General features: G+C 37.2%; 1 protein-coding gene across 2 annotated transcripts; it reads left to right on the top strand.

Moving 5' to 3' along the window:
- Nucleotides 1-361: 361 nt before the first annotated feature.
- On the top strand, nt 362-26675 carry LOC144976623 (putative methyltransferase-like protein 24). 2 transcript variants are annotated; one of them, XM_078920919.1, is made up of 8 exons: nt 362-422; nt 9218-9443; nt 11661-11721; nt 13582-13704; nt 19985-20056; nt 20828-20999; nt 22701-22843; nt 23931-26675. In XM_078920919.1, exons 2-8 carry the CDS (start codon nt 9248-9250, stop codon nt 24082-24084), a joined length of 921 nt encoding a protein of 306 aa, XP_078777045.1. In that variant the 5' UTR covers nt 362-422; nt 9218-9247; the 3' UTR covers nt 24085-26675. The 2 variants fall into 2 exon arrangements, with proteins under 2 accessions (XP_078777045.1, XP_078777046.1); XM_078920920.1 differs by having other exon boundaries at nt 368-422; nt 9218-9447; nt 23931-24216.
- The last annotated feature ends 863 nt before the right edge of the window (nt 26676-27538 follow it).

Below are 27538 nucleotides of genomic sequence, written 5' to 3'. Positions count from 1 at the left end.
CGTTAAATATTCACTTTCGATACCCGACTAAATTTGGAATGTGAACCGGTATTTCTATTTTTTGACAGTTTAGCAATATTAAATTTGTTCGGCTGGGTAATTTTTGTGATTACTGCTAGCAAAATGTTAAAAAAATAAATTATATTTGACGATTTATATGTGTTTAGGATGTTGTTTATAGCTAAGCATTGAACAACACCTTTACAACATCATCTTAACTCAATCTAAAGCCTTTTAAAAATCAAATTTACAATCACACCATATTCCAATCTTCTCTAATCATGCTCCTTGTATTCATCGATTGTAGTCGGCTACCTATGCCCCTTTTAAAGAAGGGGAATAACTCATTGTACCCAGAACCATAGCAGTCGGCAAGCAGTCGATAAACAAGCTGCCTGAGACCACTGTTAACAAAGCGATACGTGAGTTGTTTCTTTTATATCTTTGTCGGCGAAAGTCTGAACTCATTTAAATGTCTTATCATATACTACAATTCGCACCTCGGCTTTGGTCAATGCTTGTGATCCTTGCCATCATCTTTAAGGGTTTTTTTGTTTTGTTTTTTTTTTTTTTAAATGCCACCCCTTTAGACTCCATACATCTAGAGAGCTGCGCCGGTGTTACCAATACTTAGCTTCTATACCAGGATAAATCATTCGTTTGGACCGAAAAATAAATAAAAAACTTACCGCTTACCGTCAAAAGCAGTTTAGATTTGAAGATGCATTTGTTTTCTATCAAAAAACATTCGGTAATGGACAATCCTTGATGAATTTCAAAAGTTGTGTTGAAATTATATCCTAATTGTTTTCACGATTAATTCCTCGCGAAATCGTGTGGGTATCGTTTCTGTTATCAAGGTACCGCCTAGCCAGGCAGGGTTGCCAGATCATTTTTGAGTAAGAGACCAAACTAGCTATAGCAAGAGGCCAGATTCCTCGGCAGGAGCCCAAATACCACCAAACCCACCTTAGCCTCGCGAAAACTCTTTAGATTTGTTAAACAATTTAAATAGGATAAGGAAAATTCGTATATATAGAAGCATTAGCAAATGCAACCTGTGGCGTTAGCACGTGTTGCATTTAGATATTTAGATTGCCAAATAAAATAAGTTTTACCGGTACCAGAGTAAAACGATATAACGGGGAAAGTCAGAGGAAGCCAAAAAGTTGGTTACAGGAGGCCAAGTGGCCAAACCAAATTTTGGGAGGCCAAATGGCTTGGGAAAAGACCAAATTTCTCAAATTTGGCCACCAGGAGGCCAAACTAGCAACCCTGGCCCCAGGTTTTTAAAAAAGTTTATTGGGAAAAAGATACGGAACAAAGTGTCCATAGATAGGTATGCAATTTGGTGCATTAGTGCAGTAAAAAGGCCTTTTTTTCTTTTATTCAATAAACTTGACTGCTGGTGGACCCTAGGCCTCTCTACAAGTCCAAGAAATAATACTCACTTTTTCTCTGCTCCAACGAAAATATCTACCCCCTACCGGTCTAATTATTTGTAGCAGACGACAAATTTCTCAAAACGGTCACGTGACACTGTAAAAACAACACAGGAAGTCCATGAAAGCTTATTTACGGCATTTCCTTTGAACCGTGTAAACAACAAAATTTCGTTTTCATTCGACTCAAGGGGTCAGATTGGCCGGTATTTTTTAACGAACTAAAGTTCTGAAAAATCAAAATGTTTCTTGGAAAGGTGAAAGATGCTAGTTTTTGAAACAGAGGTAGGTTTTTAAAAAAAATCTTTATATTTTACGTGAATGCATGCTCAAGGCGAGTTGGACGTGCAGCAGAGGTTGGTAGGCCCACCTCTCTAATACTCATATTTTCTCATATTCATATTCTATTTGAACACGTCTTCACAAGTGCCTGCTCCACTCACTTTTCTGAATTAAAAATTCACCCCAAATACCGGAGCATATTCAATGTCTGAATTGTTTCTATGTTATATGTTTGTGTTGAGAATATTGGCTATTAAGCTTAAACTTAATGCTGGCCAACTAACTTCGCGGCAGCTGTGTGTGTTGAACCCGTGACTCAAGTAGAGGGCTCTAATAATGAATAATGACTAGCCTTGTCACTAGGTTTAGAGACAATCTTTTTTTGGGATCATGGATAGCTCATATGGTAGAGTCACACTCTCCCTGGCCATGCAGAGTTGTCGTACCAGTAAAGTCGCGGGTTCGAACCCCCATCGCCACAGAGAAATTTTTATTCTCTTGTGTCTTCTGGCACTTTCCTACTCACTTCATCTCTTGTTGTTTACAGTTAAAGAGAAATCTTTCAGTAAAATCATACTGTATTCCAAAAACTTACATGTTTCAATTTTCTTTGCAATTTTTTGATTCTTCACTACTTCACAGTCACAGGTTTTGTTCACTGAAAAAGATTTTTGGCCTTTACTTTTTAGTCTAGCAGAGAATTAGGCTCTGGTTGGCCATTTCTTGTTGACAGGCTATGATGAAATAAATCTCTTCGTTAATGATTTTGATGACGTCACCTGACGTATTTCGATAATTTGACTTCTGCTTATAATTATAAATTTTGATAATTCATAACCGTTGACTATCATCCATTCTCTCGGGAAGAAGAATTTGAAATTCACGTAAGGGAGCGTAATTCGACATCCGAAACTTGGCTGTATATTAATAATATTGTTGTCAGATAATTCAATACCCGAAACTTGGGTATCTGTTACTATTATCACCAGATAATTCAGCATATTGTTGTAATGGGTAATCTTTTCCTTTGGATTGTGAATATTTCCATTACAACAATGTAGCAATGACTATCCCGCACAAATCTTTGGGTCTATTTTTCGCTCACGAAGTGCCCAAATTCGCAACAAAATATGGGACGAAACCATTCCGTACATGCTATTTTAAAAAATTAATTACAACGCTGTTTATCGATGAATATGACTGAAAGATGGCACACAGTTAGAAAAGAGGTCATTTTAGATTATTTCAAGCGACAAAACTTGTACGATTACCAGAAGACTGTTAAAAATAGATTTTTACTCTTTGAAGTACAATATTTCTAAAACTACAAAGAGGAGAGATTTTGTCGCTCATAAGGTTATATATGAACATTTCTTCTATTTATATTTCAAATTTCATTGGATTATGATAAGTACTTTTCCTGTATTCTCACAAAGCATCAACCCAATTTGCATTTCAATGAGTGAAAATATGGAGACGGCCATTTTGCTCCCCCATCGCGTGACACGAAATGACGTAAGCGAGGCAAGGCTGCCAGATGGCCAGACTTTAACCTGACCAAATTCGACTTCAAAAGTGGCTAAATAGAAAATCATATGGCTTTCACTATTAAGACTGGCCCACTTAAAATGAACTAAATTTTAACAAACAGAAAATTGAATAGACTAGGATAAATGTCACTGAGACAAAAATAGATTAATAAAATTTAATAAAAGAAACAAAATTATATATTTGGCCACATACGTGGCCATCTGGCAACCTTGTTCACGATGACTGATGACACAAATCCTCATGTGATTTTTAACAATTAAGGTATTGTTTCATTGTTATGTCATAGGGATAGTAGATTAACACACACTCTCTCTCTCTCTCTCTCTCTCTCTCTCTCTCTCTCTCTCTCTCTCTCTATCTCTCTCTCAAATACTAGAAATAACATAAGCCATGGTTCACGGGACTGATTGATAATATTTTAACAGGCATTTTTCGTGTCATTTGTATGGGTTGTAGACACAAAATTACACTTCGGAAAAGTTCCAAATGATCAATATTATGTATATTTTAAAACAAATTTATAGTTGACCCTAGCCATACAGCTCTAAAACTATACAAGCTAGAACTCTTCTGATATCTTCATCATATTTTCTGATAATTTTGCCATAAAAGTTTTAATATCTAATTCCACGCATTAAGCGAGATAAATTCACAAACCAGAATAAAACGCAGAAAAAGCGTCCCATATTTTCCGTATTTTTTTTTCTCTTTGTGTGTAATCCAAATAAATGATACATTTGAAACTGCATAACTTTGTTATATATTAATGTATTTTCAAAATTCAAAAAGATTTTTACTCAGTGGAGATAGGGCTTTGATTTAAGAGTAGTATTTCCTACAAAAATAGAAAACAAAAATTTTCATAGTCATTTCTAAACAATGAGCTCATAACATCAGACCTACAAATAAGTACATTCGTATCATACCTTTCTCTCATGTACACCAGGCTTTTCTTTCATTCAGACTCCATCCAACAAGGAGCTCATACTGCATTCTGTTCGTTTGTGTTTAGACAATTTCTTTTTGTTATGCGGAGGAAGAGTTTACATTCAAATTGTTCACCATTTGTACTGTTTCATTCCGGAGCATTTTGATTGGTCCCAGCCTTCAGACAACCGTTTAGCCCTACTACCATGCTGGTAAATTCACACTTAAGTTTTTGAGGGTACAAAAATAGCTCTGAAAAATTAAATAAAATCAGGCAATTAAGTGATTTAGTGATTTTTTCAGATCCGATTTTCTTATGCATGATGTAATCTGATTGATTAACCTCATTTTGAAAGGTCAGGACGAGTGGATGAGTCTAATTTCTAGTTGTCTATTGCCACTTATAATTAAAAATAGGATGGGTAGTTATAGTCTTGTTCAAATGTATAAAACCATCCTTTTCAACTGACGTTTACTTATTTGCAGGTCTTATAACCCATATGAGACAACGCTGTTAACAGCCAGGTACTCATTTTACACCTGAGTACGGTGAGAGAATGTGAGTAAGAGTCTTTTCCAAGGACTCAACTATGCCCTGAGGGAGGCTTGAACCCAGGACCTTCGGATCCGAAAGCCAGTGTCATACCACATGGCCGCACAGTGTTAGACTTGGTGGAAAGTATTTTTCGACAGACTATCATTCTATCCAAAGGGTAGCAACTGGATGTCTATTGTCCATTCAGGGTGTCCAGTGAGGTTGGATAAGTCGGATGAAGTCGGATTTTTTACCTTAAGGTCGGATTGGTAGGAAAAAGTCAGATAATTGCACCCAAGGTCGGATTTTTAAAGTGATTGTGCGATTCCGTGCGGAAATGCGAAACGTGTTTGCAACAAATACGCCGATTGCTAGAATCAAGTCGACCTAAGCCTTCTTACCTATGAAAATACTGGAAAATACCGAATCCGAATAAAGGAGAGTTAACTACCTTGAGATCTCTTCAATGTCGGTGATAATTTGATACAAGTATTGACCACTATTGTCAATAGAATTGCTAAATATTTTGGGTTAAAGACACGCAGGGGCCTTTGGGGGGAGGTAGGATTTTTAAGTCTGATAATCTGCTGGACACCCTGCCATTTCACTTGATAGATCAACTCTGGTTTGAAGTACTATGTGGCACATTTGAAAGTCATCATCATATCGTGTCGCGCCAGTGGTGGATCCATTGGATGGCTTCAGGGGTGCAGCCTCTCAGGTCCATATCATTGATATGTGGTCCAAGTTCGCACTCGTGAAGGATGTGGTCCATGTTTTGAGCCGTGTGTCCACATTGACATCGGCAGTCTGAAGAAAGTCCCCATTTTTGTAAGGTTGTTTTGGTCTTTCCCACTTTAGACCTTGCCCGGTTCAGTGTCAACCAATCTTTGAAAGTGACTGCTGCTCTCTTGAGTATTCAACCACGGCCATTTTGATTTTTCATTCTCTTGAGATAGATCATAAAGGGAACTTACTCCAACTCCAAGTGAATAAAGGGAATTTATCAGGGAGCCCCAATAGGATTCAATAGTCGTAACGTCACTTCCTTCCTAATGACGCATAGTAACTTAGCAACACTGGCTCTAAACTATCGGAACAATGGCGGACGCCCGTATGAAATATTTCTCCGGCGAGCATAAAAACGTATCCAGAGGGGGAAAAAACGTAAATTTGATCATGTTTTGACTTTTACACATTCTGGTCACAAGACATATGAAAAGTTCTAGCCAGCTTGAAGAATAAAAAGTAATGATTTTCTTTGTTTAGAACCAATATGGCCGCCGTTGCTGGGCGGTGTGACACGGCGTGACATCAGACTACTGAATCCAATAGCTTAGTAAGAGCACTCACTTCAAGTTCGCATGCAAAGGGACCAAGATTGATCCTGTGTGAAGTTGTAATTCTTTTTCTATGTGCGGCTATGTGATCTTGTGGTATGATACAGTGATGCCAAAACTCCGGTTTCACCGGAAAAAACTCCGGTCTGGAGCAAAAAATTCCGGGCTCCGGGCAACTTCCGTCAAATTCCGGTGAGGTCAGTTTGTTCCAAGGATCTCCCCCCCCCCCCCTTTCCAACCACCACATCATCATCATTACCACTAGTATTACAACCATCATCACCACCACTACTACTGCAACCACCACCACATCATCATCACTACCACTACTACTACTACAACCACCACCACCACATCATCATCATTACCACAACTACTACTTCAGCAACCACCAACACATCATCATCATCACTAACAGTACCACCATCAACATTACAACCACCACGACCACATCATCATCACAACCACTACTACTACTACAACCACCACCACCACATCATCATCACTACCACTACTACTACACCACCACCTCCACATCATCCTCACTACCACTACTACTACAACCACCAGCATCACATCATCACTACCACTACTACTACAACCACCAGTATCACATCATCATCACGACCTTTACTACTACAACCACCACCACCACATCATCATTACCACTACTACTACTACTACAACCACCACCACCACATCACTACAACTACTACTGCAACCACCACCACCACCACCACATCATTACCACTAGTACTACAACCACCACCACCACATCATCACTACCACTACTACTACAACCACCACAACCACATCATCATTACCGCTACTACTACAACCACCACCGCCACATCATCACTACCACTACTACTACTACAACCACCACCACCACATCATCACTATCACTAAAACTACTACAACCACCACCACATCATCATAATTACTACCACTACTACTACAAGTACCACCACCACGTCATCTTCATCACTACCACCACTACTACTACTACCACAACCACCACCACCACATCATCATCATCACTACCACTGCTACTACAACCACCACATCATCATCACCACTACTACTACTACTACTACTACTACTACTACTACTACTATACTATCTAACTACTACTACTACTACTACTACTACTACTACTACTACTACTACTACTACTACTACTACTACTACTACTACTACTACTACTACTACTGCCACTACTACTGCCACTACTACTGCCACTACTACTACCACTACTACTACTACTACTACTGCTACTACTACTACTACTACTACTACTACTACTACTACTACTACTACTACTACTACTACTACTACTACTACTACTACTACTACCACATCTCATTGCCGTTACTACTACACCACACCACCGCCACCACACCACATCATCACTACCACTACTACTACAACCACCATCACCACATCATCACTACCACTATACTACTACAACCACCACCACCACATCATCATCACTACCACTAATACTACTACAACCACCACCACATCATCATCATCACTACCACTACTACTACAAGTACCACCACCACGTCATCTTCATCACTACCACCACTACTACTACACAACCACCACCACCACATCATCATCATCACTACCACTGCTACTACAACCACCACATCATCATCACCACTACTACTACTACTACTACTACTACTACTACTACTACTACTACTACTACTACTACTACTACTACTACTACTACTACTACTACTACTACTACTATACTACTAGTAATACTACTACTACTACTACTACTACTACTACTACTACTACTACTACTACTACTACTACTACTACTACTTACTGCTACCACTACTAGTACCACTACTACTACTGCTACTACTATACTACTACTACTACTACTACTACTACTACTACTACTACTACTACTACTACTACTACTACTACTACTACTACTACTAACTACGACTACTACTACTACTACTACTACTACTACTACTACTACTACTACTAACTACTACTACTACTACTATAACAACAACTACTACAGCATCATCATCATCATCATCACTACCACTACTACTACAACCACCACAACCACATCATCATTACCGCTACTACTACAACCACCACCGCCACATCATCACTACCACTACTACTACAACCACCACCACCACATCATCACTATCACTAATACTACTACAACCACCACCACATCATCATAATTACTACCACTACTACTACAAGTACCACCACCACGTCATCTTCATCACTACCACCACTACTACTACCACAACCACCACCACCACATCATCATCACCACTACCATTTGTACTACAACCACCATCACCATCACATCAACATCACTACCACCACTACTACAACCGCCACCACCATATCATCATCACTACCACTACATCTACATCAACCACTATCACATCTTCATCATCTCTACCACTATTACTACAACCACCAACACCACATCATCCTCACTACCACCAGTACTACAATCTCTACCATTAGGTTTTGACGCTTTACTTCATTTGAAATAAGGAAACTTTGCGGGATTGTAATTTGCAATGTGTTTATGTATCATAATATAATTCTAATCAGTTATCTATTTAGAACTATACAATATGTAAACACAATGCTAAATACCATTCGAATTCCTTTTTTTGTGTGCACTGAAATTCCTCTTTCGGCATTGAAATTCCTACGAGTGGTGGCTGAAACTCCTGTGAGCCAAATTTAAAGTTGGCGTCTCTGTATGATACTCACTTTCAGATCAGAAGATCCTGGGTTTAGCTTCACTCGGCGCATAGTTGAGTCCTTGGAAAAGGCTCTTTACTCACATTCTCCCATCATACTCAGGTGTAAAATGAATACCTGGCTGTTAACAGCGTTGTCTCTGTCCGAAAAAAAAATGTAATATCGCTTCACAGGTGTCATATCCTCTCCTACATGTTAAATGTTGCTGTTGGCCAGGGACCCCTTGTGAAACGCTTTGAGCACGTTTAGTGGTTATTGTACTATATACAAGCTCAATTCAAATTTAAATTTAAAGGACTTTATTCTCTCTGTAAAATCTTTTTACACAGAATCAGCTTCATTTCTGTTTTTCTCATTATCTTCTTCTGCAGGATTTTCTGTTTCTCCGAAGACAAATTGATATGAAATTCACAGTAAAGACTCCTGTGATCAAATCATTCTGTGCTCGAATCTCTAGTCAAAGGAGATGGGTCATTTGTCTGCAAGCAAGCGTTGTCCTAGCCTTCCTCATGTTTGTTTTCTCATGGAGTAACACACTGTGCGTGCACATCCCGGCTTTGATGTGGTTTAGAAAAGATGCTTGCAAGATTTGGAGAAGTAAGTAAGTGGGTTTCAAAGTGCGGCTATGTGGTCTAGTGGTATGGCACTCGCTTTCGGATCGGCTCGGCGCATAGTTGAGTCCTTGGAAAAGGCTCTTTACTCACATTCTCTCACCGTACTCAGGTGTAAAATGAGTACCTGGCCGTTAACAGCGTTGTCTTTGTCCGAAAAATTGTAATATCGCCTAACAGGCGTCGTGTCCCATCCTACATGTTAAATGTTGCTGTTGACCATGGACCCCTTGTAAAGTGCTTTGAGCACATTTAGTGGTTATTGCGCTATATAAAAGCTCAATTTTTTTTTTTTAATGCAAGTTAAACAAGTGAATGATGTAGAATTATTGTGAGTGGTGAAGAGCATATTTTTTATATAGAAAACAGAAGGGGCTGCCTGAAGCCTGTGATAGTGAATGTACTACTGAAAGAGTGAAAATGGAGAGGCTTCGAATGGGAACAATACAGACAATGGATGTTTTGGGTACAAACCCTTCATCAGCACAACAATAAACAAATTAATGTGGAAGACAGATAAAATAAAATGCAATATGACTTGCATCGTCTGTACTCAATGGTGGTTGGAGTATGAATGGAACGTTAGCGTGATGCCGAGATCTTTTCTGATCCCCCTGTCCACCCAGCAGTGATTGGGTAGCTGGGTCTGATAGATCTGGCTGAAAGTATTTTGCAATAGACTAGCGTCGTATCAAAAGGATAGCAAGCAATTGCTATTGTCCGTTTCATGCTCTAGAAACCGGGATACACTCTGGCACCATGGCTCTGAAGGACTACATCAGTTTTATCATCAGGAAATTTCCATGCCAGGCTAAACTTCTCCAGGGTTTGTTTGTTTTTTTACCTGTGTGATTCTGCCCCATTACTCTACTGCTTGATGATTATAAATAGTAAATAATGAATTTATATAGCGCCTAAACATCCACGTTAATCGTGCTCTGCGGCGCTTTACATAATAAAAATAAAAATGTTTAAAAACAACGAAATCAAAAATCACGACACTACATGATACATAATAAGCATGCATACAAAAAAAAACAAAATCAAAGCAACATCTATTTTATGACAAATAAGCCTCGCGGAACAACTCAGTCTTCAGACATTTCCCGAAAGAACCCGAAATAACAGACCCGATTATACAGACCTAGTTACATTTGAAGGATTGTTAGGGCAAGTGGGCTGTCTCGAATTATAAAAACGTTTTCTTCAAGTTGCTTAGATGCTGTTTTATACTGTATTAGACCTCTTTTAATTAAAAAGGATTCTTCTTTTTTTTTTTTTTAAAGTTTAAAAGCGTTACTCATCATCATCATTGCCTTTTTCACCCTGGGTCAGGGTATAGGCTACAGACAAACAGTTTCCATCCTTCTCTATCATCATCATCATTGCCTTTTTCACCCTGGGTCAGGGTATAGGCCACAGACAAACAGTTTCCATCCTTCTCTATCATCATCATCATTGCCTTTTTCACCCTGGGTCAGGGTATAGGCTACAGACAAACAGTTTCCATCCTTCTCTATCATCATCATCATTGCCTTTTTCACTCTGGGTCAGGGTTTAGGCCACAGACAAACAGTTTCCATCCCTCTCTATCCTGAGCTAACTTTTTAATCTCGTTCCATGTCTTATCACTTCTCTGTATATCAGCTTCTTTAATTCTTCTCCATGTTCCTCATGGCCTTCTCCTTGATCTTCTGCCCTGAGGGTTCCAGTCCAATACTTTCTTTGTTATAGTGGAGTCATTCTTTCTAAGGGTGTGTCCAATCCACCTCCACCGTGTTCTTCCTATTTCCTCTCCCACTGGTTTTTGCTGGTTCAGCATTAACTTGCTGAATAAAACTTGTTCTTCAGAGCCATGGAGCCGGAGTTTATCCCGGTTTCTATAGCATGAAACGGGACAATAGCAATTGCTTGCTTTCCTTTGGATAGGATTCTAGTCTATCGCAAAGTACATTTTCTCTAAATCTAACAGACTCAGCTACCCATTCACTACTGGGTGGACAGGGGGGTCAGAAAAATGTCTCAACTGCACCCTGCATCGATCTCCGTCCCTTTGCGTGTGAAGTGAGTGCTCTACGAACTGAACAATCTCGACCCCCGGAATAAGACTTGGCTTAGACATTTTTTAGATTATGGAATTACACACAATTATCCTGAACATGTCCATCTCTCAGCTGTGTTTGCATTGATTTCCTTATGACAGATACAGACCCAGATGGAAGTGGACCTTATAGCTGGTGGCAGAAGCTTTGCCTTATTGAGGGGTACGTGGCTTTCGTGATATTTCCCACATTTTTGCTCATGCGTACCATAGAATCATGGATGCCACTTTTCTGGGATTGCCCGGAATACCGGGGTACATTTTTGTGGTACTAAATTTTCCAGGTTGTGTCCCACCTCTTCATACCATCACCATTGATACAATAAAACGAATTATTATTATTATTATTATTATTATTATTATTATTATTATTATTATTATTATTATTATTATTATTATTATTATTATTATTATATTATTATTATTATTATTATTATTATTAGTGTTATAATAATAATTATTATTATTAGTGTTATAATAATAATTATTATTATTAGTGTTATATATATATTATTATTATTATTATATTATTATTATTATTATTATTATTATTATTATTATTATTATTATTATTATTTTATTATTATTATTATTATTATTATTATTATTATTATTATTATTAGTACTACTACTACTACTACTGCTACTACTACTACTACTACTACTACTACTACTACTACTACTACTACTACTACTACTACTACTACTACTACTACTACTACTACTACTACTACTACTACTACTACTACTCCTACTACTACTACTACTACTACTCTGTTGCATCCTTAAAATGGGCTCGGCACTGGTCCCCCGAATTATATCATTATTTTTCAGGGGGGCTGCGAGAGTCGAGAAACATTTTCAGGGGTATTGGATTTTCTGAGTGGCACCCATGTATAGAATACAATATTTTTTAAGGAGTTATTTTACCATTGTATTTAGATGTCTGAACGACATCCCACACCACACAAATGTTCCATCTATCTTTCAGTACTGAAGCTGTAATAGGGCATTGTGGCTCAGCGGTCCGGTCTTTGCTTCGTACCTCATTGTGTGGCCTTGAGCAAGACATCTCGTCCTAACTCACTTTGCGGCACTGCACTGCGGCTGATGCCTGGGTTATTCCAGTCTTCCCATGGAATAGACCCTAAAGACAAATTTTTCCTTAGGGATGAATAAAGGAAATTTAAAAAATTTGATTGTTCAAAAAAAACCAGTATGGATTGGACTAGCCCTCCAGAAATGGGTGGACCATGCGGCGCATATTCTGCCTTCCAGTGCATATTTTGCATTTTTTAATTTCTTGTGCGGCTATGTGGTCTAGTGGTATGACACTCGCTTTCGGATCGGAAGGTCCTGGGTTCGAGCCTCATGCTCGGCGCATAGTTGTGTCCTTGGAAAAGACTCTTTACTCACATTCTCTCACCGTGCCCAAGCAGTAAAATGAGTACCTGGCCGTTAACAGCGTTGTCTTTGTCCGAAAAAAAAAATAGTAATATCGCCTAACAGGCGTCATGTCCCTCTCTATGTGTTAAATGTTGCTGTTGACCAGGGACCCCTTGTAAAGCGCGTTGAGCACATTTAGTGGATATTGCGCTATATAAAGCTCAATTTAATTTAATTTGATTTAATTTCTTTTCATATTCAGGCATATTCACATAAAAATAAAAACCCAATAAACACACACACACCTGTATAACATCCCTGATCACCACTACAACCCCCCCCCCCCCCCCCGCTCCCCAACCATTTCCACCATCTAAGTGCCTTGTATCATGGTGTCCCCTGCGCTGAAAACCTCAGTTGTCTGTTGGTTGTCCCCACCCCCTAACAAAGTACACGAATAACGCTAATTATACACATAATCAACCTGTCCGAATAGCAATGTCTTCAATTGATGCTTGAATGGAAATACATAAGTAAATAAAGGATTGTGAAGAACCTTGAGCATAGTGAATCTATGAAAATGTGCCGTGTTTATGTTGATATTTTTTAATACCTTTTCTAAATGTTTTTATAATAGAGATTGGGACACATTGGATTATAATTGTAAGGATGTCCGTTTAATGGGGAATTGGCCTGTTTGTTTTGATAAGCCCTATGGACCACTCAGGAAAGGCAAGCCTTGTATTGTGTACTCCTTTGGGTGAGTTTACCTCATAGTCCATGTTGTATGTTTGTCCCATTTTGTAAGTTTTATTTCTGTCAGATAAATACCTGAACAAGTGTGCATGAAAGATACCAGACAAAGCAAGAAAGAAAAATACAAGAAAAAAACATACCAGAAAATCAGTCTACCTCGACTGGGGATTGAACCTCAGACCTTCAGAGCAATCCATATACCTAGGAGGATAGACATGTAACAATTAAAAGCACCTCAATTTTCATACTTTTTAAAGTTCCCTCCACGCCATATACCTGTTACATAACGTCAGAAAGGAGGATGTTTGAGTGTCGTGATACATTTACATTGGGTCTGTAGTAATGCAATCACTAGAAATATGATAGGATTTTAGATGTGCAAACACAACACATTCACTTCACTCACAAAATATTCACAGGTGGATTTGGAGATGTCAAGAGGTGATTAGTTAACACAACACAAATATTAAGAAGGGACCAGTGGATACAGGGAATGCCCTCCGTTGGTTTCAGGTCAGGAGATCTTTATTTACTTACTCATCCTCATGGTGCTTGATCAGCACATAAGGCTGAAACGGTGGAAAGCCATCTCTCTCTCGGTTGGAGACCATCTGTCTCCAAGACCATCCACTAGCTTTCATTTCTCTTTTGATACTCCTCCTCCACGTCTCCAGCGGGCGGCCCCTTCTTCTCATTCCCTGGAGGGGTCCACTTGAGGGCTATCCTGGGAATGGCACTCCGATCCATTCTGAGGTCATGCCCAGTCCATTTCCACCTTCTCCTCTTTACAGCTTCAGATAATGGTTCAATTTCAGTGCGTGTAGCCAGTTCTTTGTTTGAAATTACTTTTTTTGCCAGAATATCCTTAGGATCCGTCTTAGGCATTTGTTTTGGAATAAGAGATCTTTAGTTTTTCTTTTTATTTCAGGTACATATGATGTGATGACCACAGCAAGGCTAAGGGTTACAATATTTTATATTGTTTTTATATTTCTGCTTTGCTTTATAATGATCGATTATATCTCCACAAGTATATATATATATATAAAGTGATACTAGGCTACTAAAAGCTGTGGACTGTAAAAAGTGATAAACAAAAATGAATACATCAGCTTCAAGAAAGAACAAAATACCAAACACGGAACGTTTCGGGCTCAAAACCCTTCTTCAGCTAACAAAACACAATAAAGACATAAATACATTACTAAATTCCAGATTGACGACAGAGGTGTTTTTTAGGTCTATCTGGAATTTAGTAATGTATTTATGTCTTTGTTTTTTGTTGTTTGTTGGAGAAGGATTTTGAGCCCGAAACTTTTCGTGTTTGGTATTTTGTTCTTTTTTGAAGCTGTTATATTCATTCTTGTTTATCAAGTATATATATACTAATGTAAACAGAACTATGATAATCTGGGTGGGGTTCCTGACCTCCCATAGTGGGCAGGGGGGGTACATACTGTGTCTTCTATCCCCTTATATCTGTTTTCCAACATGCCTTCTGTCTTTGTCTTGGAATGAGATTACTTGGTTTTGTCCTGGTCCTGGCCAGATGCCCTGGCTGAGAGGGAAACAGTCGAATGTATAGTTAGTTTTGGGAGATTATATTTTTTTCATTGTAAATCATCTCTCTGTTATGTACTGTATTATGCTTTCTTTATATTATATATGATTTGTAAAACATTTGAGTGTGTTCCTCTTAGCGGGGACCTGTGCTTGTGTCTGGATGAGACTTTTAGTGATCTCAAACTAAGTACTTTGATAGAGTGCTTTTGGAATCTACACCTGTTTCTTATTTGAACCAATTCCCCTTTGTCTTCCCTTTTCTTGGATGCTTTATTGTAATTCTAGAACTTTTTACTATCCCATTTTCTTCCTTTTTACTGGCGCTGATATGACCTTAATGTGTTGCAAGCGCCGTAAAACCCTTAAAAACAAAAAAACAAACAACTCTGATAATGTAAACAAAAATCTGACTAACAATCCATGTATAATTGATACTGTTGATACTTTTCTTTTTAAATAACTATCTGATCTATAACAGTAAATGTGTCAGTACATGACATAATCAGTCGGAAGGTGAAAATTTTGGATTTGCATTTTTAAAAAAAATTTCTGAAAGAATATGCTCACCAGAGCATTTAAATCTTTATTTGAAATAAATTGGGTGATTTTTCATGAAGTTATGGTCAGATTTATGGGAAAGATATCCAGCAACTTTTCTCAAATGTCATACTTTTTCAACTTGACTAGCTGTAAAACAATATTTAGAAGAGAAATTAAGCTTTGATATTTCCCAAAGATGTACAAAAAGGGTTGACTTAATCATTTATGACAAGAACTCATTTTGACCTTCTGACTAAACTTGGCAATATCTCAGTTCAAACCTTTTCACCATCCGACTGATTATGTCATTCACTGTAACAAATAAGATGTTTGCACACTATATTTTATTGGTGTTCTTCTGTTCTCTATTACTTGGATCATGTAGAAGACACTCCACATCATAGATGAATAAAATTAACTTTTAGAAATGTACATCTGTATCTATCGGATTATATACAACGCATCTATTTACACCAAGTGTTACTATTTCAATTATTTTGATAACTGAAGAATGATTTTGAGCCCAAAACGTTCTCTTCCTTGTTCTTTCTTTTTTTATTAAAAAAAAAATAATAATCTGTTTTAATCATTTTGGTTACTACTACTTTCAGGGATTTTAAAGTACTTACTAAGACAAAAATATAGAGACACGAAACTTCTGAAGTGGCAATAGGCTTTTAATTTTAATGGCAGACGATGTGATGTGTATCTCTATCAGGCCATGTCAAATCAGTAAATATCCTCGCGCTCATTGTGTTTATATGTAATGAATGAGTGAATGAATAGACGCTTGTCGTGAATGTGTGTTCGAGTGTGTCAGTCTGTTTCTAGTATCCAGTTAGTAATTTGTTTCCATAAATCTCTGTCCAGTGCAAGTGTTCTGAGCTTTTGAATGTCATCATGTGTGTTAAGGTGCTGAGGCAATTGGATGTTTCCTTGTGTTGTTGTTGAAATCAGTTCTTCGGTTATTGTTTCTAAATGTATTTGATATTTTTTGAGATCTTGATTCAGTGTTGTTGGGAGTGAAGTTGGTGTACGCTCTCTGTATTTGGCTCCTTGTTTGAAGTAATCATCCATTGAGGTTTGTGCTGGAATATAAATCTAAAGGTGAATTTGTGTGTTTATATTCGACTTATATGTAATACAATTTAAATTTGGCATGGGTTTTCACAGCTTTCCGTATTCAGTAGGGTGATTTTTTTCTCACTAAATTCTCTCAGATCATAAACTTTTTGTGTATTTTTACGATTGATACAGTGGGAAGAAATGGTGTGTATTTGATTTAAACACATACCATCAATACTGAAATGTGAGACTATGTGGTCGAGTGGTATGACACTCGTTTTCGGATCGGAAGGTCCTGGGTTTGAGCCTCGCTCGGCGCGTAGTTGAGTCCTTGGAGAAGGCTCTTTACTCACATTCTCTCACCATACTCAGGTGTAAAATGAGTACCTGGCGCTAATAGCATTGTCTCTGTCCGAAAAAATTGTAATATCGCCTAACCAGCGTCATGTCCCGTTCTACATGTTAAATGTTGCTGTGGGCCAGGGACCCCTTGTAAAGCACTTTGAGCACGTTTAGTGGATATTGCGCTACTATATAAAAGCTCATTAAAAAATTTTTTTTTTAAATGCATTTCGATTGACTTAACACACATAGAAGAGCTTAATTTCATGTCTCTATGATATTTATCATGTTTAGATGAAATGTACTACACTTGTGCAAATAACACAGTCTGATGTATCTACTTTTTTGTTATTATATATATATATTTTATTTGACAGCCGAAACTTGGTGTATCTTGTCACCAGGTCATTTGTCATGTACTACCAGCTTGTGCAAATTAACAACATGTTCATGATTGTAATCTACTTTTTTGTTATTATATATATATATTTTATTTGACAGCCGAAACTTGGGTGTATCTTGTCACCAGGTTATTTGTCACTCATGCGCATGTTGAGTGTTGAGAACTACAGTACACTCCTGATAAGACGATGCCCAGGGGAACAGAACAAAAAATCAACTTAACCGCAAATCAACTTAAGTGGAGTGTAACCAAATAAGCAAAAATAAGTTTGAATAAAGCTAGCCAATCTAAAATATGTATGGTCCTTCATATCGTCGAAACTAGATTGCCTAGTATGCCAATTTCCTCGGCATGATTTTCTGTTGCATGCCAGACTTTTCAACTGTATCGATCAGTTTGATCGTTCTTTTCAGCGATTGGGTTGTCAATCTTTTGTTTGCCATTGTATTTCTAGACTTGACTTGAATTCTTGATAAAATTGATACTAATTAAGAGTCATTTGATAGAATGGCCTGGGATTAGAGAAATTTTTTTTTTTAATTCTAGACTTGAAGTTGCGACGATGTAAAATGGATAAATCAAAGCTATTTGATACTGCTTATGTACATTGAGCACGGAATCAGGCAAATCACATACATCACATTGGTGTTTGCCAAGCGTTCGCAGATATTCTTAACCAATGAAAATTTTTACTGGTAGCTTTTTTAACCAATGGAAATAATTGTTTGTGATATTATTGTGGTCATGAGTGATAAGAACATTGGCTTAAGCGACATCGTCTTATGTGGAGTGTTTTTTTATTTTTTTCTTTACTAATGTTATATTATAGGAAGAAGGGGGAGGGACCAAGAAAAAAATTTGACGTGGGTAAAAATCGATTTAAGCAACGTCGACGTGTCCAGAGTGCACTGTTGCTATCCTCAACAACTTCCGACGTGTGAATTTATCAGCATGGTGGTAGATTTTAGATTTTAACACTCACCCCACCATTTGTGTGGCTGGCTGAGAAAACTCGGAAAGATGTGCAAATTTCATAAATTGGGTTATGTATGCAGTGGTGTATACCACATCTTTCTGGTCATTTACCACTTTAAATTTTCTTTCTGTGTCTATTATAAATTTTGTTGCTATGAGAAACACTTCATCGTCTATTTTGGCTCATATTCCGAATCGAAGCTTGCCGCATCTTCCTGGGTTTTCTCAGCCAGCCTCACAATTCTTTACACATCTTTTTTTATTTTTTGCACTGACCTTCCCAAGATAACTAACTGGATATTACTGATTCATTACTTTACATCATTTATTTTTGGGTGCGGTTCCTGGCCTCCCATAGTGGGCAGGGCGCACTTACTGTCTTTTTTCCCCTTACAGCTGCTTTCCCAATTTGCCAAGAGCTCATATAGCATGGGATGTTGGTGCTATATAAATGTGCAGTTTTATTATTATTATTATTTTATTATTATTATTATTATTATTATTATTATTATATTATTATTATTATTATTATTATTATTATTATTATTATTATTATTATTATTATTATTTATTATTATATTATTATTATTATTATTATTATTATTATTATTATTATTATTATTATTATTATTATTATTATTATTATTATTATTATTATTATTATTTTATTATTATTATTATTATTATTATTATTATTATTATTATTATTATTATTATTATTATTATTATTATTATTATTATTATTATTATTACTATATTATTATTATTATTATTATTATTATTTCTGTCTTTATCTTGGAATGAGATTACTCTAGGCATGAATTCTTGGCTGATGTCAAATGCATAATTATTGTTTTTGGGAGGTGATATTTTTTTCCTTGTAAGTCATCTGTTATTTTGAATGTATAATATAGGCATTTGAGTGTATTCCTCTTTGCTGGATCTTGTGCTTGTTGTCCAGATAAAAGTTATAGGTGATCTCAAACTAAGTCTATTTACGGTATTCTCTTGGAATCTACATCTGATCCCTATTTGTTCACAGTTCCCCTTTGCCTTACTTTTTCTTGGTTGCTTTATTTGTAATTCTAGAATTTGGCTATCCCATTTTCCTTCTTTTTACTGGCGCTGATATAACCTAAATGTGTTGCAGCGCTGTAAAACCTTTTATAAACAAAAGCAAAGCAAAGATTGTTTATTCTGATATGATGCAATTATTAAACTTTTGTTACATCTCTCTAAATCTTATGCATCTTAGTGGATTTTTTTGTTTTGTTTTTGTTGTTGGCTTTTAAAGAGTTTTGGGCCTAAAACATTCATCACTCAGTGTTGGGTATTTTTAGTTCCTCGTTGTTTTATACTTTGACATTATAAAATGTCTCGTCTTTCTTCTCTTCAGAATTGCATACGACTTCAGATTTGATGATGCAATAGCTTATCACAACTGCACTGTGTATTCTTTTGACCCAAGGTACATTTCTACAGCAAGTTGATTCCTTTCATCTTTTTTATCATCATCATCATCATCATCATCATCATCATCATCATCATCATCATCATCATTGTCATCATCCTCATCCTCATCATCATCATCATCATCATCATCATCATCATTATCATCATCATCATTATCATCATCATCATCATCATCGTATCCTTACCATCATAACAATTGTCACCATCATCATCATCATCATCACCATCATCATCGTCATAACCTTCATCATCATCACCATGCTCCTCCTCATCATCATCATCGTTAGCTTCAGCTTTAACAAAAACTTTTTCTTCATAACAATGATAAATGCCAAAACCACATTCTCCCCCCTCTTCTCGTTGCAAAAAAAAAAAAAATCAATATTATTAAGCTGTTCACATATTTCAGGGCCTTTCAGAAAATTCAATTCTTTTTCACATAGTACTTATAATATGGGGGTTCCGATAGCTCAGTTGGTAGAGCACTCGCTTCACACACAAAGGGACCGTTATCGATCCCGGGTGCAGATGAGATTTTCTCTGACCTCCCACCCCCCTGTCCACCCAGCAGTGAATGGGTAGCTGAGTCGCTGAGATTTGGCAGAAAGTACTTTGCAATAGACTAACGTCCTATCCAAAGGATAGCAAGCAATTGTTATTGTCCGTTTTACGCTATAGAAACTGGTACAAACTCTGGCTCCATGGGCCACATGGCTCTGAATACAATAATCTTAACATCAGATTAAAACATGTTTGCAATCCACAGCATGAAAATGAGAGATCATCGGCGTAGCCGACGAGTATACTTTAATAGAATTGGAATCGGGGCTGAGGACAAAGATGACTTTATACCTAGACAAGACAGCTATGCCACATCATCTGACCGTTGGAAAATCATGAAGCTAAGTTCTATAATGAAGAGCTTAGGACACAGTCCGGTATGATATGTATTTTGTTTTGAGCATGAGTGTGTATTTGTATTTGTGTGTGTCTGCATGTGCAGTCTGGTGGTAATGGGTCCACAATGCGGCTTTGTGCTCTCTCGATATGACCTGCATTTCGACTGTTAGATTCCTGGTTCGAGTCCTGCTCTTGTACGTGCAAAGTTTAGTCGTAGGAAACAAGTCTTTACTCACATTTTATTTTCACAAGATTATTTGAAATCCAGTCACGTCCCTCCAATCCAAACATATCCATTACCAGAATTTTTTTCAGGATTACAAAGACATCCTAGGTGGGGTTCCTTAGCTCCCACAGTGGGCAGGGAGGCGCTTACAATGTCTTCTATCCCCTATATATGTTTTCCAACATGCTTTCTGTCTTTGTCTTGGAATGAGATTACTTGATTTTGTCCTCGCCCTGGCCGGATACCCTAGCTGGGAAGGAAATAGTCAAATGCATAGTTAGTTTTGGGATATGATTTTTTTTTTTTCATTGCAAATCATCTCTGTTATATGTATTATATTTTCTTTATATTATATATGATTTGTAAAAATTTGAGTGTATTCCTCCTAGTGGGGACCTGTGCTTGTGTCTGGATGAGTCTTTTGGGTGATCTCAAACTAAATACTTTGATAGTGTGCTCTTGGAATCTGGATCTATTTCCTATTTGAACAAATTCCCCTTTGTCTTACCTTTTCTTGAGTGCTTGAATTATAATTCTAGAACTTTTTATTAATCCATTTTCTTCCCGTTTACTGGCACTGATATGACCTTAATGTGTTGCAAGTGCTGTAAAACCCTTAAAAACAAACAAACAAACAAACACATCCAGATAGTGGAATCAGTCCTTAAAGTGTAAAAAAAAAACCCCCAAAAAACTTTAGCTTTTTTTATTTAGTGCAATATCCACTAAAAATGCTCAAAGTGCTTTACAAAGGGTCCCTGACCAACGCGTAACATATAGAACAAGACATGACCCATTTTATGCGATATTACAATTTTTCCAACAGAGACAACGCTCTTAACGACCAGGTACTCTTTTTACACCTGAGTACGGTGAGAGTTGTGAGTAAAGAGTTTTTTCCAAGGACTCAACTATGCGCCGAGCGGGGCTCAAACCCAGTACTTTTCGATCCGAAAGCAAGTGTCATACCACTAGACCAATAGCCGCTCAAACGTGTACAAATAAAGAAGAAAAAGATCCGCCCTAGGCAACCCATTCGGATAATGGAGACATCCAGATTGTGGAGTTCTGGATATAAGAGACACGATTGTACTGTATACTGGGTGATCAATGAAGATGATAGGGTTATTTTATTGTGCGGCTATGTGGTCTTGTGGTATGACACTCGTTTTCGGATCGGAAGGCCCTGGGTTTGATTCCCGCTCGGCGCATAGTTGAGTCCTTGGAAAAGGCTCTTTACTCACATTCTCTCAACCATACTCAAGTGGAAAATGAGTACCTGGCCGTAAACAGCGTTGTCTCTGTCGAAAAACAAAATTGTAATATCGCATACCAGGCATCATTCATGTCTCGTCCTACATGTTACGTGTTGCTGTTAAGCAAGGACTCTTTGTAAAGCACTTTGAGCATGTTTAGTGGATATTATACTTTATAAAACCTCAAGTTTATAGATAGATTTATAAGGTAACACTTGTTCACCAATAATTTCTATTACTTAATCTCTTCAATGCAGGACATGGTGTCGTTGGTGAAAATGGATGTTGAAAGCAGTGAATGGCCGATCCTCAAAAATATGATGGATGAAAATGTCATTGAGCGATTGCCTCAGGTGTTGATAGAATGGCATCTATTCACCGACCACCCTCCACGATCTCAGTAAGTTTATCTTGGTAATTAAATATTGAGCTTAATAATGTACGGGGGTCCTGATAGCTCAGTTGGTAGGGCACTCACTTCAATAAAAAATAAAAAAATAAATTGAGCTTTTATATAGCGGAATATCCACTAAATGTGCTCAAAGCGCTTTACAAGGGGTCCCTGGTCAACAGCAACATTTACCATGTAGGACGGGACAATCCGCCTGTTAGGCGATATTACAATTTTTCGGACAAAGACACCGCTTTTAACGGCCAGGTACTCATTTTACATCTGAGTACAGTGAGAGAATGTGAGTAAAGAGCCTTTTCCAAGGACTCAACTATGCGCCGAGCGCGAGGCTCGAACCCAGGATCTTCAGATCCGAAAGCGAGTGTCATACCACTAGACCACATAGCCGCACTTTACACGCAATGGGACTGAGATCGATCCCGGGTGAAGTCAGGATTTTTTCCCGACCCCTCGGTCCACCCAGCAGTGACTAGGGTAGCCGAGTCTGTTGGATTTGGTGAACAGTACTTTGCAATAGACTAGCATCCTATCCAAAGGATAGCAAGAAATTGCTATTGTCCATTTCACGCTTTAGAATCTGGGATAAACTCCGGCTCCATGGGCCTAATGGCTCTGATGGACTACTTTAAAACATTTTTTTTTGAAGTAATGGACCATATCAATGGCCCGTTGATCTAACCTCTGAAGTATTAATTAGCTGTTGTTGCCCATTCACTCACTCAATCCTAGAGATTTTTGCTACTTTTCAAAATTGGAAAAAATGTATTAAAACTGAGCATGTGCATAGATAGTTTTATTCAACTACCATTAACATGTAAAAACTAAAAACATTAGCTTTGATACTACGCCTTTAATTTTTCTCAGGAAAATGTAATAAATAGGCTTGGGGTAAAAGTAACGTCGGGTATACTACGGATATAGTCGGTGTTAGGGTTGAGTGAGTTAAACACTACATGAAATAGGTAATATCTGCCTTCTAAAGTTTTGAGACACAACAGGCATATTTTTGTGTTGATTTTAATACTCTAAAGCATTTTTCCACTCTTTTTTTTTTCTTCTTTTCTTTTTCTGAAAGGTATGAAGAACTTCTTGATAACTACAAACGATTTCAACAATTAGGGTTCAAGAAATTCTGGATGCGGAATGAGGGCCGTAACCACTGGCTGCCAAAGATGGAGACACAGGCAGAAACTGCATGGATAAATTCTCACTTCAAGCCAAAGGGGTGATGCAGGAGGAGATATTTGTTGGATTTTTGGTATACTTAATTACCCAAGTGCCATTGTAACTGGATGTGTAGGCGTCACCTTTTCTCATCGTGAGGTATGGACTTATGGTTCTTATTTATTTATGTTCAAATAAAATAAAAAATGAAACAAACAAGGGAAACATAATGGAACCATATCCTGTGTGTGTGTGTGTGTGTGTGTGTGTGTGTGTGTGTGTGTGTGTGTATGTGTATGTGTGTGTGTGTGTGTTTGTATTATTTATATTTGTTGACACTTATCTTTTTTAGTTAATTCATCTTTTTTTTGTTGTATGTGTGTGTGTGTGTGTGTGTGTGTGTGTGTATGTGTGTGTGTGTGTGTGTTTGTACTATTTAAATTTGTTTTTGTTTTGACACTTATCTTTTAAAATTTATTTGACTTTTTGTTTTGTATGTTTGTGTGTGTGTATGTGTGTGTGTATGTGTGTGTGTGTGTGTGTGTGTGTGCATGTGCTTGTGTGTGTGTTTGTATTATTTAAATTTGTTTTTGTTTTGACATTTATCTTCTTGAGTATATTTATCGTTTTATTTTGTTAAGTTTCAAATTTCTTTTTTAATTTTTTTTCCTGACCTTGTGCAATCATGTCTGTAACCATCTGACTCTAGTCTATTGGTATATTCTTTTAATTTTTGTTACTCTTAGATTTGTACATTTCCTTTGTAAATATGATCTATATGGGATTTGCTTGAAGTTTTTGTCCGTGCATTTGGGGATTTCTAATGTGTTTATGCAGTTGTAGAATCCCAAGAAACACCAAGAGGAGGAAATATCATAAAAGATCCCAATAAAAGAATACCTGCATTCCACAATGCCAGGAAATACCTCTTTAACAGGACATAGCAGAACTGCATCATATATGTGTAGATGGAAACTTGGGGAACAGTGATGCCTTTGGAAATGTCAGGCGGCTCCAGAGGCCAGCGATCACATCGTCCTCCACTGTCCAGCGACTAAACTTGAAGGTGGCTACGAAAACGTCCTTAGGGCGGAGGAAGACTTTCGAAGCTGTGTTGACGAAATGAATTTGGAGGTGTAGCCATACGCTACTACTACTACTACTACTAATACTACTACTACTACTACTACTACTACTACTACTACTACTACTACTACTACTACTACTACTACTACTACTACTACTACTGCTACTGCTGCTGCTGCTGCTGCTGCTGCTGCTCTACTAGCTACTGCTACTGCTACTGCTACTACTACTACTACTACTACTACTACTACTACTACTACTACTGCTATTACTTACTGCTATTACTACTGCTATACTACTACTCTATACACTACTACTACTATTACTACTACACTATATACTACTACTACTACTATATACTATTACTATTCTACTACTTACTACTTACTACTACTACTACTACTACTACTACTACTACTACTACTACTACTAAATACTACTACTACTACTACTACTACTACTACTACTACTACTACTACTACTACTACTACTACTACTACTACTACTACTACTACTAGAATCTCTTGAGAGCCATAATGGACTTTCACTACCCTATCTTATAAGATTTGTTTTTTCTTCTCCACCATAAAAACAGTTGCCTCTGTGATCAGATATTTTTTAAAATCTTTCTTTTTTTTTCTTTTTTTTTTTTAAGTTTCACCATTTACAACTGGTCTCTATCTACATATTATTTTTCTCTTATTGCTTTATTGTTCCACAGGTTAAACTGAATAATCAGTTCGGTGATCTGAATGTGTTTCAGGTCTATCTTTGAAGTGTCAATTTGTTTCATTTGACCCCCCCCCCCTATTTTTCACAGAAACGAAACAATCACCTTAGCGGTGACTTAGTCAATGGTATAGCCTCAGGTTGACCCGGGGTCACACTAGCTAAATTTGGGGGAATCCCATGGTCAGTCAGTTACCACGATAATACCAATTGAACTATTCTCACTTTAAGATTGTTGTAAGGAATGGACCATTTATCAAAACTTTACATAAAGTAAGTTATATCTCTATTGTTAAGAATCTAAAAGTATGAAAAAACATATGTAAACAATGATATTATATGTTATAATGTGACCGATGGACCAATGCAATTTCCTCCTTTTTGACATATTGCCATTATCATCACTGAGTGATGATGCTAAATAGCGAAAAATGAATATAACAGCTGAAAAAGAGAACAAAATACCAAACACAGAACGTTTCGGGCTCAAAACCCTTCTTCAGCCAACAAAAAAAAAACAAAAACAATAAAGACCTAAATACATTAATAGACGACGTGTATCTGGAATTTCATAATGTATTTATTATGTCCTTATTGTTTTTTGTTGTTGGCTGAAGAATGGTTTTGAGCCCGAAACGTTCCGTGTTTGGTATTTTGTTCGGTTTTTTTAAAGCTGTTATAATCATTTTTGTTTATTATTGTTTCAGAGTGCTCCAACTCTAACTGGTATCTCACTGATCGCTAATTAATTTGCTATGTTAATATCATGTTTATATTGTACTATCATATTTCTTTCAGAATCACATTGAAATAAATCTCAGTAATATTATGGGGTGAGTCACGTTGTTTGTTCAGCCATTTTGTTCATTAATTTATTGAAAATGATTTAACCCTTTCCTTACCACCCATAGGAAAATCGTCACATTCGTTACGATGCAGCCAACATTTTTCTCATTCTCACTTCTTTTGTGCATCACAAAATATAAAGAAATGCTTTGATTACAGCTATAAATACTAAACACTGTGTTGTTGAGGTCATTTTTCTGAACAACATTCTGTATAGAAGGCAGTTGTTACTTTTTTGTTTGATTAGGAAAAGTCTATATTTGTGTCGGATAGGTGTGAATTTTAGGGGGAAATTCTAAAAATGGCTGGTAAGGAGAGAAGTTAAAAAACACATTTTTTTCTTTGGTTTTGATTGCATGTTTGATTTTTTCTAAAGGATGTTTTTCTTATGTTATTCATTCATCTGGGTGGGGTTCCTGATCTCCCATAGTGGGCAGGGAGATACTGTACTTATTGTGTCCTCTATCCCCCTGTATCTGTTTTCCAATTTGCTTTCTGTCTTTGTCTTGGAATGAGATTACTTGGTTGTGTTCTGGCCCTGGTCGGATGCCCTGACTGGGAGGGAAACAGTCAAATGTATAGTTAGAGTTTTGGGAGACTATACTTTTTTCCTTCTCTCTGTTATGCACCGTATTATGTTTTGTTAAAATATTATAAAAGGTTGTAAACATTTGAGTGTGTTCCTCATAGTGGGGACCTGTGCTTGTGTCTGATGAGACTTTTAGGTGATCTCAAACTAAGTACTTTGATAGTGTGCTCTTGGAATCTACATCTGTTTCCTATTTGAACCAATTCTTACATTTTCTTGGGTGCTTTAATTGTAATTCTTGAACCTTTTTACTATCCAATTTCTTCGTT

The sequence above is a fragment of the Berghia stephanieae genome, chromosome 7, assembly GCF_034508935.2.
Source record: "Berghia stephanieae isolate SIO BIC M18660-M18661 chromosome 7, UCSD_Bste_1.3, whole genome shotgun sequence".
NCBI classification, from domain to species: domain Eukaryota; kingdom Metazoa; phylum Mollusca; class Gastropoda; order Nudibranchia; family Aeolidiidae; genus Berghia; species Berghia stephanieae.
Note: the sequence above shows the minus strand (reverse complement) of the source record. Positions and strands in the feature narration are given on the sequence as shown.